General features: G+C 43.4%; 1 protein-coding gene across 1 annotated transcript in view; it reads left to right on the forward strand.

Moving 5' to 3' along the window:
* Positions 1-6,817: 6,817 nt before the first annotated feature.
* Positions 6,818-14,028, forward strand: part of LOC119963623 (sodium channel protein type 2 subunit alpha-like) — a 210,744-nt gene continuing 203,533 nt past the window's right edge. Inside the window, exons 1-2 of the mRNA XM_038792953.1 lie at positions 6,818-6,894; positions 11,327-11,455. Coding sequence (XP_038648881.1) covers positions 6,818-6,894; positions 11,327-11,455 — 206 coding nt within the window. The remainder of the gene's footprint in view (positions 6,895-11,326; positions 11,456-14,028) is intronic.

The raw sequence follows: 14,028 nt of genomic DNA on the forward strand, positions 1-14,028 counted from the left end.
GGGCCCGGTTCGCGCCGTCGTGAAACGCAACAGCGTTTACGATGGCGCGAACACTTGGGCTCCATTTGGGAGAATCACCCCCCAGATCTCTAGCAACCGCTTGGTTTTATTCCTTTATTTCTTAATCTTTACTTAGGGATGGTTAATGAATTAATATCCCTGTTCTTTCAGGTCTAGCTTCTCATATCCATTGCAGAATGAGTACTACTGTAATATGTGGACATATATTTTAAAGGCCTTGGGCAGGATTCTCTGTTAGCCGATGCCGAAACCGGGAAATGCGATTGGGCGGAAAATAGCTTTCAACGCCAAAATTGCAGCAGGCGCTGATTTCTGTCACCTCAAAAATGGTGTCAATATGTTTCACTCCGCACGTGCAGTAGGCATTGTTTGCATATGATAATTGTTTTTTTAGAAACACCATCAGTCTTGAAAATCAGATATTTAGGCTGCGATTCTCCGTAGCGGGTCCGACCAGGTACTCTCCGGGGCCTCCGCGGTTTTCCACCTCCAATGGGCCCATTCCCGACGGCTTGGTTCACTTGTGCTTTTAAAAGTCATTTAACCAGCATGGCAGCTACTGAGGGAGAGAGAGGGGGTACGGAAGGTGTCCAACATCGCCATAGTTTGCTGACAGATGTGCCGCTGGCTGGGCGGCTTCGTCAGGGCTGGGGGGAGTGGTGGGGGGGGTGGCCAGGAGGTGGGCTGTGGGGTCAGGGTGGATGGGCCCAGAACACCATTGCCGCAGCCGGCAAGGCAGCCATGTAGCTGCACATACCGCTAGCAGCCCACTTTGAACCTGGTGCCACGGGCTGTATAGGTATCCTCCCAGGGCACCCCCCTGGGTGCCCTCTGGCCCCAGGTGACCCATCAAATGTATGAGCATGCTCCAGAACAACCAGTGTCATCTTGTTGGCTGGGATGAGTGTGTGTGAGGATTGTAATGTGTATGTGCGGCTGCAGCTTGTCAGCCTCCCGAGTGTCAATCACAGACTCAGCGAATCCCACAACTTTTTTCATTGCAATCGATTGTGTTCCACGCAGCACCGGTGCTAACCCCTCAACAGTAGTGGAATCAGACCAGGTGTGACCCTGGTTTTTCTGTTGTAAAAGTCCACGGATTCTCCGTTTGCGTCAACACTTAGTCTCAGAAACGGAGAATCTCTGATCAAAAATGTCTCTGCTAAAAACACAAATTGAGTGAAATTGCCCCATTAAATTACACGCACACTTTTCTTCATTATCAAAGTTATTGGTGGTGCAACATTGAAGTTAACATTGATATTCAGTTATATATTAAAAGCATTGTCACCCTCTCGTCATTATACCGAGATTACCATACTTGCTGCATCTCATGGCACATTGTCAATAATCAGATCGACAGTTAATTATAGATGATTACCATTTGGTTGACTAATCGATGCAGGAAGACTGTACAGTTCCCCCAGTGTGACACCTAATTATTTCTTAAATTATTCCATGGATTAAGCACGCCCACACACAATTCCAGATGTTTGCCACAGTTCTACAGCTGCCTCAATGTAAAATAAAAGAATATTGTACATTTTACTGATCATGAAAGACTAAAGATTGCTATGACTTTTGAAATGCTTGTATGAAAGATGGTTATAATATTTTAGGTTAGGTGGGGTTATAGGGTTAAGGGCATAGGGCGGGGTAGTGAGCCTGGATAGGGTGCTCTTTCAGAGGGTCGGAGTAGACTCGATGGGCCAAAGAGCCTCCTTCTGCACGGTAGAGATTCTATCATTTGTAATGCTATTTACCTATCACTTCATAAATTTACTTAGGATGAAAATAATTGTTTATTCTTGTCTCCATCTTCGCCAAAACCATTTACATGGATATTTACATCTGTATGTTTATTGTTGGTCTTCCTGCAACAAGGTTGTCTTTCATCTGTTGATATGGCAAGCATGTTCCTGGAGCAGGTCGCTAGACTGTCGCCAGAGGCTTATAGTTTGAGGGGCACCACTCCACATCAAGCATGGCTGACAACGACTCTCTCCCACTCTTAACACATGCCATTGGCATGTTGGAAATATTTTGCAGGTTGATACTCAACCAGTTGGCCATGTTATTGGCGCAGCTTCCTCAGCCATTACGTCCTGGGGTAGAATTCGAAACCGGAACTTCTAGCTCAGAGACAGGAATGCTATCCCCTTCACCAAAAGACCTCCTGCATCGGTATATAAAAATTCCAAAATGCAATTTTTGCATTTTAGTCATCATATTTTGTAAAGAAAATCACCAAACGGAACTGAACATTCATTTGAAAAGAATACCAGGAAAAGAACTCTTGTCATATCTGCTATTATTTAAGATACCTGGTTCTTCTCAAATGTACAAACAGCTGCCTGCCAAAGGAAATTCTAACAGCAAAGGTAAATGAAGTCTAATTACACCTCACATTTGAAATAAGGTGCACCTTCTCACACACGATGAACATGCAGCAGAGCGAAGAGTTTTAATTATATAAATGGACTATAAATGATCAAGATTTACAAATATTTGTTGAAGGAGAAATGCAGTTAATGGAAGTTCTACTGATGACTTCATGTAACATTGGAAATGTTTGCTTAATTCTTTATTCATGTGCCAACAATCTACTAATAATACTGGACAGCTGTTGAAGTTTTTTACTTTTTATCTTCACAGACCTTCTGTGTGCTAGCCACAAGATTCAATGCCCAGTACTTGTTTCGCTTCAGCTGCCAGAAGTCTCTCTTTTTGCTTGCACATAATCATCCAGTGAGAAAGGTGGCAGTTCGTGCAATGACGCATCAATATCCTTTGACACTAAAGTTGTTTGTTCATACTATTTTGACATTGACATTCTGTATTTTATAAGGTTTTGATGTGGAGATGCCGGCGTTGGACTGGGGTGGGCACAGTAAGAAGTCTTACAACAAGAAGTATTTCAAACAAACCTGTTGGACTTTAACCTGGTGTTGTAAGGCTTCTTTTTAAAAATAAATTTAGAGTACCCAATTATTTTTTCCAATTAAGGGGCAATTTAGCATGGCCAATCCACCTAACCTGCACATCTTTGGGTTGTGGGGGCGAAACCCACGCAAACACGGGGATAATGTGCAAACTCCACACAGACAGTGACCCAGGGCCGGGATTCGAACCCGGGTCCTCAGCGCCATAGGCAGCAATGCTAACCACTGTGCCACCGTGCTGCCCTTTGTAAGACTTCTTAACAGGTTTTATAATTTCAAAATGAACACATAAAGGCTGCCTCTGTTCAATGAAGCATCATTAATGCAAAGGCCTTCTGTAGCATCTCCACGCTAATCAGGCACAAAGGTGTATCCAGCATCAGATATGGCAGGTGGAGTATCGCATTCCAGAATTACATCATATTGATAAAGGCAGAAAAATAGACATCTGGATGTTGCACCTGAAAGAGCCATTAAATCTTTGCATGTGCAATTTTCAGACACCCTTGGCAAAATTCAATGCTTGAATTTAGAGGTCACCACCAAAAGTTTTCGAAGATGTATTTACCTGAGAGCTTGGCAATGGAGGAATGTTCCTCTCTGCTTCACTCCCGTGCTGAAAACTGGTACCACTCATTGTCCTCTTCCTTCACAATTGCTTCCACCTTTTCTCATCACCAGAATCCCAGCCCCATCCCCAACCATTGACCGCTTTCAACCCTCGCCCAGGACCAACTGAGATAGAAATCCACTTCACCAGTGAGCTTTCTGGTGATGCCCAGCAGTCCAGCAGGTGTCTGGCCTCATATAAACGAGGCCCAAGGCCTGATGACCAGTCCACCACATGCTTAGCCATCCCCATGCTGGAAACGATGAAGGCGCCCAGTTTGTGCTAGTCTGTCAGCGTGAATAATTCCTAAGCGTTTTCCTTCCGAGAGAACACACGTGTTGTTGAAGAACTGGTTCTTCAAGAGTGCCAAGGGACTCCACTGGTGTGGGAAAAAGCAACTTTATATTGCACTTTATGTTGCATTCCCCAGCAGCTAGATCAGAAGAAAAACTTCATGTTATGAATTTCTACATGGGTAGTTTTAAAAATGTGATTCAGCACCTTCCTTCATGTTGCTGTATTTTTTCAAATGATAAGGTATGTACTTGCAGGCAAACAGACACAAATGGGCGGAGCGCCTACTTCTGCTCCTGCGCCTGATGGTCTGTACAGTACAGATAATCTGTCTTAACCAGTGGTCAGAAAATATCACTGTTCTCCATCTTAAACAACGTTGTTTATACTCAAGCTGCCATTCAGTACAGCACTGCCTTTTGAAATGTCATTGGAAACAGAAATGTTACTTTCTTTACTTTGCCACATTGGAGAAGCAGTTGACAATTGTTGGTGCTTCTTTAACAATACCATATGAAACATTGTTGTTATAATACTATCTATCAATATTCTGTATTGAAGTAGTTAAAAACACTTTAGACTATGTGTTCTGACATCATTAGATAACACAGGAACATCCATTTATGATGATTAGACATTTTCCCTGGAAAATTAAGTGACATACTTACCAATTGGTTAATTGTCCTTTGACGCGAAATTGTTGTCAAGATTTTTAAATTGTTTTTAACTGTATAAGTTTTTTGAATGAACTCTGATCACTTTTCCTTAATATGTAATTACATCTTTTAATTTAATAATCATTGGAACAATCTTTGTCAATATGTTATTGCTGGCAATGAATAAGAATATTGCCATTGTGGAGTGAGTATGTGTAGAATGTAGCGTGTCTTGTATTTCCCTCTATATGATCCTATATGTTATGTATCTTGGTGGTAATTTATTTTTAACATCTATTCTTCATGTGATGTTGCATTAGATAGGATTGCAGGTCATGCAATCAGAATATTACAGCCCTATCACGGATCTCTGCTCTTATAAAAACAGATTACAGACTGGAGCAGCAGTGGCCAGAATGGAGGCACCACGGTAACCCTGCTGCACAGACGAGGGGTACAAAGCGTAGCAAAGCAATAGTGGTAGAGGATTCAATAGTCAGGGGCACAGATAGGTGCTTCTGTGACCGCGAAACGGACGCCAAGATGGTAGTTTGCCTCCCTGGTGCCAGGGTCCTGGATATCTCTGAGCGGGTACAAAGCATCCTAAAATGGGAGGGAAATCAGTCAGAGGTCATTGTCCACATTGGCAGGAATGACATAGATAGAAAGAGTAGCGAGCTCCTGCAGCAGCAGTTTAGGGAGTTAGGCAGGAGATTAAAAAGCAAGATCTCTAGGGTAGTAATCTCAGGATTACACCCCATGCCATGGGGTCTAGGACAACTCATCGCCGCCGACTCATCGCCAGCCCAACTCATCGCCAGCCAACTCATCGCCAGCCCAACTCATCGCCAGCCCAATAAAAACAGTACCGTCAACAGACTTCTTAACAGCGCTCTGGAGTGAATGGAATCTATTTAAACAATTTAAACCTATAGAAAACAAAGGACATTTTAACATATTTTTCAGTAAATTGACTCTATTTAAAAAGTGCCCAATATAAAAACGATTGTATTTAACCAGAGACGGACAGAAAAATGCATCTAAACTGCATTTTACCACTGATCGGCTGAGACAGACACTCCAATACAAATCAGATACAATGAGAAATTTCTGGTTTGAGAGGTAGAATTTAATAAAGATTTCTGTCACACTGCAAGGTTTGGCGAAATACTCACGGTGCTTTGTAGAAAAAAGCTTGACCTTACTTATGTCCATTACACAACATAATTATATGTATATTCGCACCTGCCACATATAATTTTGTGCTTTTTGTCTGAATAGCTGAAATTGACAAACACCAGGGTTATGGAACATGCGAGCGACAAATGTGAATTTGATTAGGTTCAGATTTGGTCAGTTGACTGTTTACTGTATATTTTTCAGTAAATTGACTCTATTTAAAAAGTGCCCAATATAAAAACGATTGTATTTAACCAGAGACGGACGGAAAACACAATACAAAAAACAGTAACTTACAATTAACAGCGTCTATTTCAATAGAGCCCTACAGTAAACAGTCAACTGACCAAATCTGAACCTAATCAATTTCACATTTGTCGCTCGCATGTTCCATAACCCTGGTGGACTGAAAAATATGTTAAAATGTCCTTTGTTTTCTATAGGTTTAAATTGTTTAAATAGATTCCATTCACTCCAGAGAGCTGTTAAGAAGTCTGTTGGTTTAAATAGATTCCATTCACTCCAAAGCGCTGTTAAGAAGTCTGTTGACTGTACTGTTTTTATTGGGCTGGGGATGAGTTGGGCTGGCGATGAGTTGGGCTGGCGATGAGTTGGCGGCGATGAGTTGGGCTGGCGATGAGTCGGCGGCGATGAGTCGGCGGCGATGAGTTGTCCCATTCCCATGCCATGTGCTAGTGAGGCTAGGAACAGGGAGATAGTGCAGCCGAACACGTGGCGAAAGAACTGGTGCAGGAGGGATGGCTTCAGTTTTTGGGATCATTGGGATCTCTTCCAGGGAAAGTGGGGTCTGTACAAGAAGGATGGGTTAAACCTGAACTGGAGGGGAACCAGTGTCCTGGCTGTGAGGTTTGTGAGTATGATTCAGGTGGGTTTAAACTAATGTGGCAGGGGTGGTGGGAATCAGAACAGTCAGCCAGCAAGTGTAGAGACTGGGGTTGGGCATGGTACCAGGGCCAGGCTGGCTAAGAGGGAGGACAGATTGGGAGAGGTCAAACTCAGTGGGCCTGGAGGTCTGGAGTGCATCTGCTTCATTGCACGGAGTATAACAGGTAAGACCGATAAACTTAGACCCTTTATTCATGTGCGGAACTTAGATGTGGTTGCGGAACGAAGATTTGGTTAAAAAAGGGACAGGACTAGCATCAAATATTCTGGGATATAGCTGTTTTAGGTAAGACAGAGAGGAAGGTAAAAGAGGTGGGGGTGTTGCAATACTGGTTAGAGAACATATTACGGCTGTACAGCGGGAGGAATCAAGTAATGAGGCACTGTGGGTAGAACTCAGAAACAGGAAGGGGACAGTCACTATGATCAGGATGTACTACAGGCCTCCCAACAGCCCACAGGAAGTTTAAGAACAAATATGTAAGCAACTTCTGGATAGATGTAGAAACAATAGAGTTGTTGTAGTTTAATTGTCCTCATATTGACTGGAAATCCCTTGGTTCTGAATGGTGAGGAATTTGTTAAGTGTGTCCAGGAAGGTATTTTGGAACAATATGTGGATAGTCTGACTAGAGAGGGGACTATACCGGACCTAGTACTAGGGAACGAGACCAGCCAGGTCATCAAAGTTGCAGTGGGGAAACATGTGGCGAACAGTGACCACAATTCCATAAGCTTTCGGATACTCATGGAAAAGGACGAATGTTGTCCTCGGGATAAGATGCGAAATTGGGGAAAGGCTAACTACAACCCAATTAGGCAGGATTTGGAGGCTGCTGTTTGGGAGAGGCTATTTGAGGACAAGTCCACATTTGGCATGTGGGAGTCTTTGAAGGAAGGGTTGACGGGACAGGCATGCGCTGACAAAAGAGAAAGGCAGGATTCAGGAACCCGTAGATGGCCAGGGGAATTGCGAGTTTAGTCAAAAAGAAAAAGGATGCATATATGAGGTCTAGGCAACTAAAAACAGATGAAGAACTTGAAGAATACAGAAAAAGTAGAAAAGAACTCAAACAGGATGTTAGGAGGGTAAAAAGGGTCACAAAATGCCCTTGGCAGACAGGATTAAGGAGAATCCCAATCCCGATAACATACATTTTATATGTATATTAGGAACATTAGAGTAGCTAGAGAAAGAGTTGGTCCACTCAAGGACAAAGGAGGGAAATTATGTGTAGAACCAAAGGAAGTAGGTGAGGTCCTTAATGATACTTTGCATCGGTATTCACAAAAGAGAGGGACACGGTGATTAGTGGTTGCTCAGAGGGATATGTAAACACTTTAGAACAAGTCATTATTATGAGGGAGGAGGTGTTATGTCTATTAAAAAGCATTAAGGTAAACAAATCCCAAGGGCCAGATGGCATCTATCCCAGACTATTGAGGGAGACAAGAGATGAGATATTGGGCCTCTAACAGAAATCTTTATTTCCTCACTGGCCACAGGTGAGGTCCCAGAAGATTGGAGCTTAGCCAATGTTGTCCCGTTATTTACGAAGTGTTGCAAGGATAACCCAGATAATTATAGGCCAATGAGCTTAATGTCAGTGATGGTGAAATTATTGGAAAAGATTCTCAGTGATAGGATCTATGAACATTTGGCAATGAGTGATCTTATTAGCGACTGACAGCATGGTTTCGCACGAGGGAGGTCATGTCTCACTAATTTAATTGAACTTTCTGAGGAGGTGACAAAAATAATTGACGAAGGAAGGGCTGTGGATGTTGTCCACATTGACTTCTGTAAAGCATTTGACAAGGTCCCACATGGGGTCAGGGGTGAACGAGCTAGATGGATACAGAACTGGCTGGGTCACAGAAGACAGAGGGTAGCAGTGGAAGGTTGTTTTTCGAAATGGAGATCTATAACCAGTGGTGCTCCGCAGGGATCAGTACTGGGACCTCGGCTGTTTGTAATATATATGAATGACTTGGAAGAAAACATAGCTGGTCTGATTAGCAAGTTTGCGGATGATACTAAGATTGCTGGATTTGCGGATGGTGATGAAGATTGTCAGAGAATACAGCAGGATATAGATAGGCTGCAAAATTAGGCGGACAAATGGCAGATGGAATTTAATCTGGACAAGTGCTGGTGGGAGCTAGAAAATAAATGGCAGAACCATCAGGAGTATAGACACACAGAGAGATCTGGGCATGCAGGTCCACAGATCTTTAAAAGTGGCAGCACAGGTGGAAATGGTGGTAAAGAAAGCATATCGCATGCTTGCCTTCATTGGATGGGCATCGAGTGTAAATATCGCAAATCATGTTACAGTTATATATAACATTTGTTGGGCCACATTTGGAATACTGTGTCCAATTCTGATCACCACACTACCAGAAGGACATGGAAGCTTTGGAGAGAGTAAGAAAAGGTTTACCAGGATGCTGCCTGGTATGGAGGGTATTAGCTATAAGGAGAGATTGAATAAACTGGGATTGTTCTCCCTAGAAATACGGAGGCTCGGGGCGACATTACAGAAGTTTATAAAATTATTAGGGGTACAGATAGGGTGCACAGTTGGAGGTTTTTTCCCAGGGCAGAAATGACAATTACAAGGGGGCACAACTTCAAGCTGAGGGTGGAAAGGTTCAGTGCAGATCTGCGGGGGAGGTTTTTTACACAGAGGGTGGTGGTGGCCTGGAATGCACTGCCAAGTGAGATGGTTGAGGCAGATATGTTAGCGACCTTTAAGACTTACCTAGATAGACACACGAACAGAAGGGATATGGAAGGATACCGGCAGTTGATCTAGATAGGACATGTGATGAGTGCAGGCTTGGGGGCTGAAGGGCCTATTCCTGTGCTGTATTGTTCTTTGAAATATATGTCCCAGTGTCCGATAATTGTCAGAAGCCCCTTCTGGTTTATGGCATCATCTGAATCACTTTGCTTGTTTGGGAAGATATTTTAAAATGTTTTCTCTCACTCTCCCTCTCCAGCTGTCCATCTATATTTAGTATTATTGTGAACATTTTCCTTTTTCATAAAGTGAAGCAGGAAAACAAAACAAGCAGAGATAGAGAAGTTAACTGCTTCCAGCAGGGAGACACACTTGGTCAGGAGAATGGGCCAAAGACAAGGCTAGAAAACTGCAGCACTGATTAACCATCTTGTGTTTCCTTGATATCTGTCTCTCTGCTGGAACCACAGCACCCATGAATTTACAATATTTAAAAAAAAGAAAGAGGTGAAACCAGGAGGGGAATAATCAGGAGAGAGAAGCAGCAGAGAGACTTATATTGAGACGGAACAAGGCATATGGGAGAATTAGAAAAGCACAAAGCATAGCAAAGAAATACTACCTAAAGAAATGTTATCTAAATCCCTATATATCCTCACTTATGTCAGTGGTCGATTTGGTCACTCAACTAATAGTTAAACATTTATACATTCCAGTCACTTATAACAATCAGAAATCAGGGGCTGTATTCTCCAATAATTGGGGTTATGTCCCCACTCCAACGTCAAAATCCTACCTGGAGGGGGCTAGCAGGGCCCCGGAATACTCCCCGCAGCTCTGGCTGCTGATACGGAGACCTGCACTTCCGGTCGGGAGTCCACGCATTCGCATGGCAGCGGCCTTCAGCAACATGGCGAACTCACACTGCGGACCAGACCGAAAATACAGCCCCCCCCCCCGGAGATCGCACGCGCCCACGGTTCGGTGGCCCCTGATCGCTAGGCTGGCCGTCTCCTCCCCCTCTCCCCTGGTGAAGGATCCCCCGTCCCCCACCAGGGTGGCTGCGAACTGACTCCGCAGCCGTCACTGGCCATTCCCAACAGGCGAAACATGGTTAGAACCACGCCAATGGGAACCCAGCCAGTTTTCGTCGGTGAATTGGGGGAAGGCCTCTGTCAATGGCCCCCTACCCGCACCGTGTAGACCGCGTGCATGCGATTCACGGCGATTCTCCGGATCCCGGAGAATCGCGGGAGCAGCATCGCGCCGGTTTTCGGCGTCAATGCCCATTCTCTGTCCCCGCGTCGATTGCAATTTTGGTGCGGAGGCTCGGAGAATCCAGCCCCAGAACTCTGGTAATTTGTTTTCCTGTATCTACTTCAAGGTTGCTCAGACTACTGGTGCAGCATCAAAACTGGACTTCTATAATCTGAGTGGTTTAGCTCCACATTAGAGGATACAATCACCTTTGGTAATGGTATTTAGTAATGGCTTTGGTAGTAATACAGAAAGTTTTCTTTTTGAGAAAGATATGAGTTACTTGAGGAGAGGCATAGAAGGTTTTTGTGCTTAAACAAAATAAGCAGCAGAGTTATAGATCAGATTTGTCTGAGCGAAATGTTGCAGTTTTGTCAAATAGCAGTTTCCTAACTAAATTCAAATTATCTTCATTTCCAGCCCCTCCTTTTATGTCACATTTCCATCCACAAGAGAGTACATTTTCCGCTATACATTTGTGTTATGATAATAGCTATAATCGGAGTCTTAAGTCTCTGTTATGCATTTACTTTCCTTTCTGTTGTTCTTTTCAACAACCGCTCAGCGCTGACTGCTTCCCACAACACACAGCTGAAGTTAATTGCAACCAGAGCTTTAAAGAAAATAGTAACTAGGTTTTACTTAAATGAGTAAATTATGTCGGAAGAAATAACTTGTGTTTATATTGTCTTAATGCTTTATTTATCTGTTTAGTCTCATCTTTACAGGAATATATACATTGGAAGTAATTATTAAGGTACTGTCTCGAGGCTTCGCATTGCACACATTTTCATACCTCCGCAACCCTTGGAACTGGTTGGACTTTACAGTAGTTTTGTTGGCGTAAGTTAGACTTTGTTATTGTTCTAAAGATAATGAGTATATTTTCTTTCTCCAAGTGCATTTCAAAGTTGTTTTGTAACTGCAACTTTTAGTTGCAAGTTTCATTATAAGCAATTGTCCGAGGCGGATTCCTGAGGGCTTGGTTTTTGGCAAGGATGTTTTGCTTCAGTGACATTTAATAGGCTGTACACCATTAACTGCAGAATTATTGACAAACAGAATTAACTTAAAAAGTATGTAAAAGAATAAAATAGTTTAAAGAATAAAAAGGTAATACTCCAACTTCTTGCAGTGGCATTCCCAGAAAAAGAATGAATAGCAGATTAGTTGTCGCCATATAGTCAGGATATCAGCAGCATGACACTTCTCTTAAATTCAATTTATTTACATTTTTGATGAATTTTATTATATTTTTCCTCCATGAACCCACTGATGGAAAACAGTCTCAAACATTTCTGTTGAAAATAATAGAGTCCATGTTTTTGGACGGGTCTGAGCTAAACGTGCTTGTATCTGACAGCGAATTTTAAGAGCAAATTGCTCCTGCAGCTCTGCCAATACAGACTTTTGGCTGCTGGAAGTTGTGTGAGATTCATGTGAAGTGAATCACAATATAGTTTCTCTTCCTCCTAGCTGAAAGGGATGTGAGTAACAGCAAGATTTCTAAATCATATAATGCTAAGGAAAGGTTTAAGTGCAGTGTCTTTTTAAATGTATTTCCACCATTATATAGTCTGCTTTCAAATTACATAGAGCAGTGATTTTCAAACTTTTTTTCCTGGGACCCACTTCCACCAATCAGCCAGCTGGCCTTTATGACCCATGCCGGAAGACCTTGGCAACACACCATTTTTGCTCATCTTTGATGCGACAGGTGAGCCTGCTTGGTCCTTATAATCTCACTCCAATCAGGTTCACAGGAGGAGAGAGCAATGAGCATGTCAGGTGCAGAGTTCAGCCGGTTCCTTTGTGCTGTCTTCATCTTTGTGAGGACAGGAAATCCAACCTTGCACATGTAGGTCGTGGTGAAGGGCAATAGCAATGCAATGCTTATCTTTCTCAGCACTAGCACTCCTCGAAGACGCTACTCCAGAATGCTGACAGCCTAGTGGACTTGTGGTGTGTTTTTAACATGCTGTCACAGGTGAGGTGCAGAACTTTAGTCTCTTCATTTGGAGTCAGCTGTAAGTTAGTAATTGACCCTGGGGTCTCAAACTCAAAGGATTTTTCACCCACCTCTTCTCTTTCAAAATCTGAACCTTCTCTTGAAAGTAGAGATAAAAACTGTTGATCAAAGCAGCTGGATGTGACTGAATAAGGCTTGCCAGGCTATTCACAGTTTCCTTACTAACGCTGTTTTCTTTGATGTGTTGTAGCAGTGTGGGGAACATGTAATAGTTTTGACTTTGTACTCACAGTTGTCAAACTTTCAATGACTTTTAGAAAGCAACTATTTCTGCACCGTGCCGAAAGCATTCATCATCCTTCCCTTGCAATTTGAGATTCAGTTTGTTTAGAATTGAAAAGATGTCTGCAAGGTAAGACATAGTTAGCATCCAGCTCTCATTTGACAGTACTTCCCTGCATGGCACATCAGGAGCTTTACAACCTGATTTACATTGGCACAATTAAGAAAGCCATACCTCATGAAATCATCTTTATACTGTTTTGTTCCTGATTTCAATTTCTTCTTAGTAGGCTGTTCACCAGAGGCCCTGGTGCTCTGTATACAGCTCACACTAACACTGCTTTGTCCTGTTGTGGATTCTCCTGAGGAGCTCATAGGTAGCATTATTCTGTCCTGCTCTGGACTCTCTTCAGCATCTTTCTCCAGCAGATTCAATTGTGAGATCCTTGTCTGTTGGTGTCTCCAGCCCTCTCCATTATAACAAAACAGTCCACCTTCAGTTCTTTACAGCCCTGCTGCATTGCTTGCTTGCAACTAAATAATGGAGGGATTACTCCTCCATGATTTTGCACCAAAAGCAGGGATGTACAGGGCGAGTGGAGTCAGTGGGTGCCGGGCGTGTGATTTGTTCTCTGCCGCTGCTTTTGATGGGAAGACTATTTCGAATGCATTTAAAAGCGATTGTGGCCGGCATTCTCAACTTGAAAGCTGGTCACAGCTGACATTCTTAAAAGTCAATCACGGCCATTGGGCGGTTCCCCCATGATCAGGAAGGCCGCGGACCTCCCGGCACCCGCCCGCAACCCACCTGTAGGTCGTGACCCGCAGTTTGAAAAACCCTGGCATAGAGAACTGGCAGATTAGGTCTCCCTCCCTGCATGTCACCAAGAGACAACATGATCCTCAGAGAATGGAAGCGGGAACAACAAAGTTGTAGAGCCTGGGAGACTACATAATTAGTCAAGTACTGTACAGATCAGGGGCGAAATTCTCCGACCCCACGCAGGGTCGGAGAATCGGCCGGCGGCGGCGTTATTCCCGCTCCCGCTGGGTTTTTAATTCTCCGAGCGGCCAAAAACCGGCGTTGTGCAAATCCCGCCGGCAGCCTCTGAAAACAGCTGGCACCGGCGGGATGTCATTGATTTTTTACTTTCAACAAATCTCT

The sequence above is a fragment of the Scyliorhinus canicula genome, chromosome 3, assembly GCF_902713615.1.
Source record: "Scyliorhinus canicula chromosome 3, sScyCan1.1, whole genome shotgun sequence".
Lineage (NCBI taxonomy): Eukaryota > Metazoa > Chordata > Chondrichthyes > Carcharhiniformes > Scyliorhinidae > Scyliorhinus > Scyliorhinus canicula.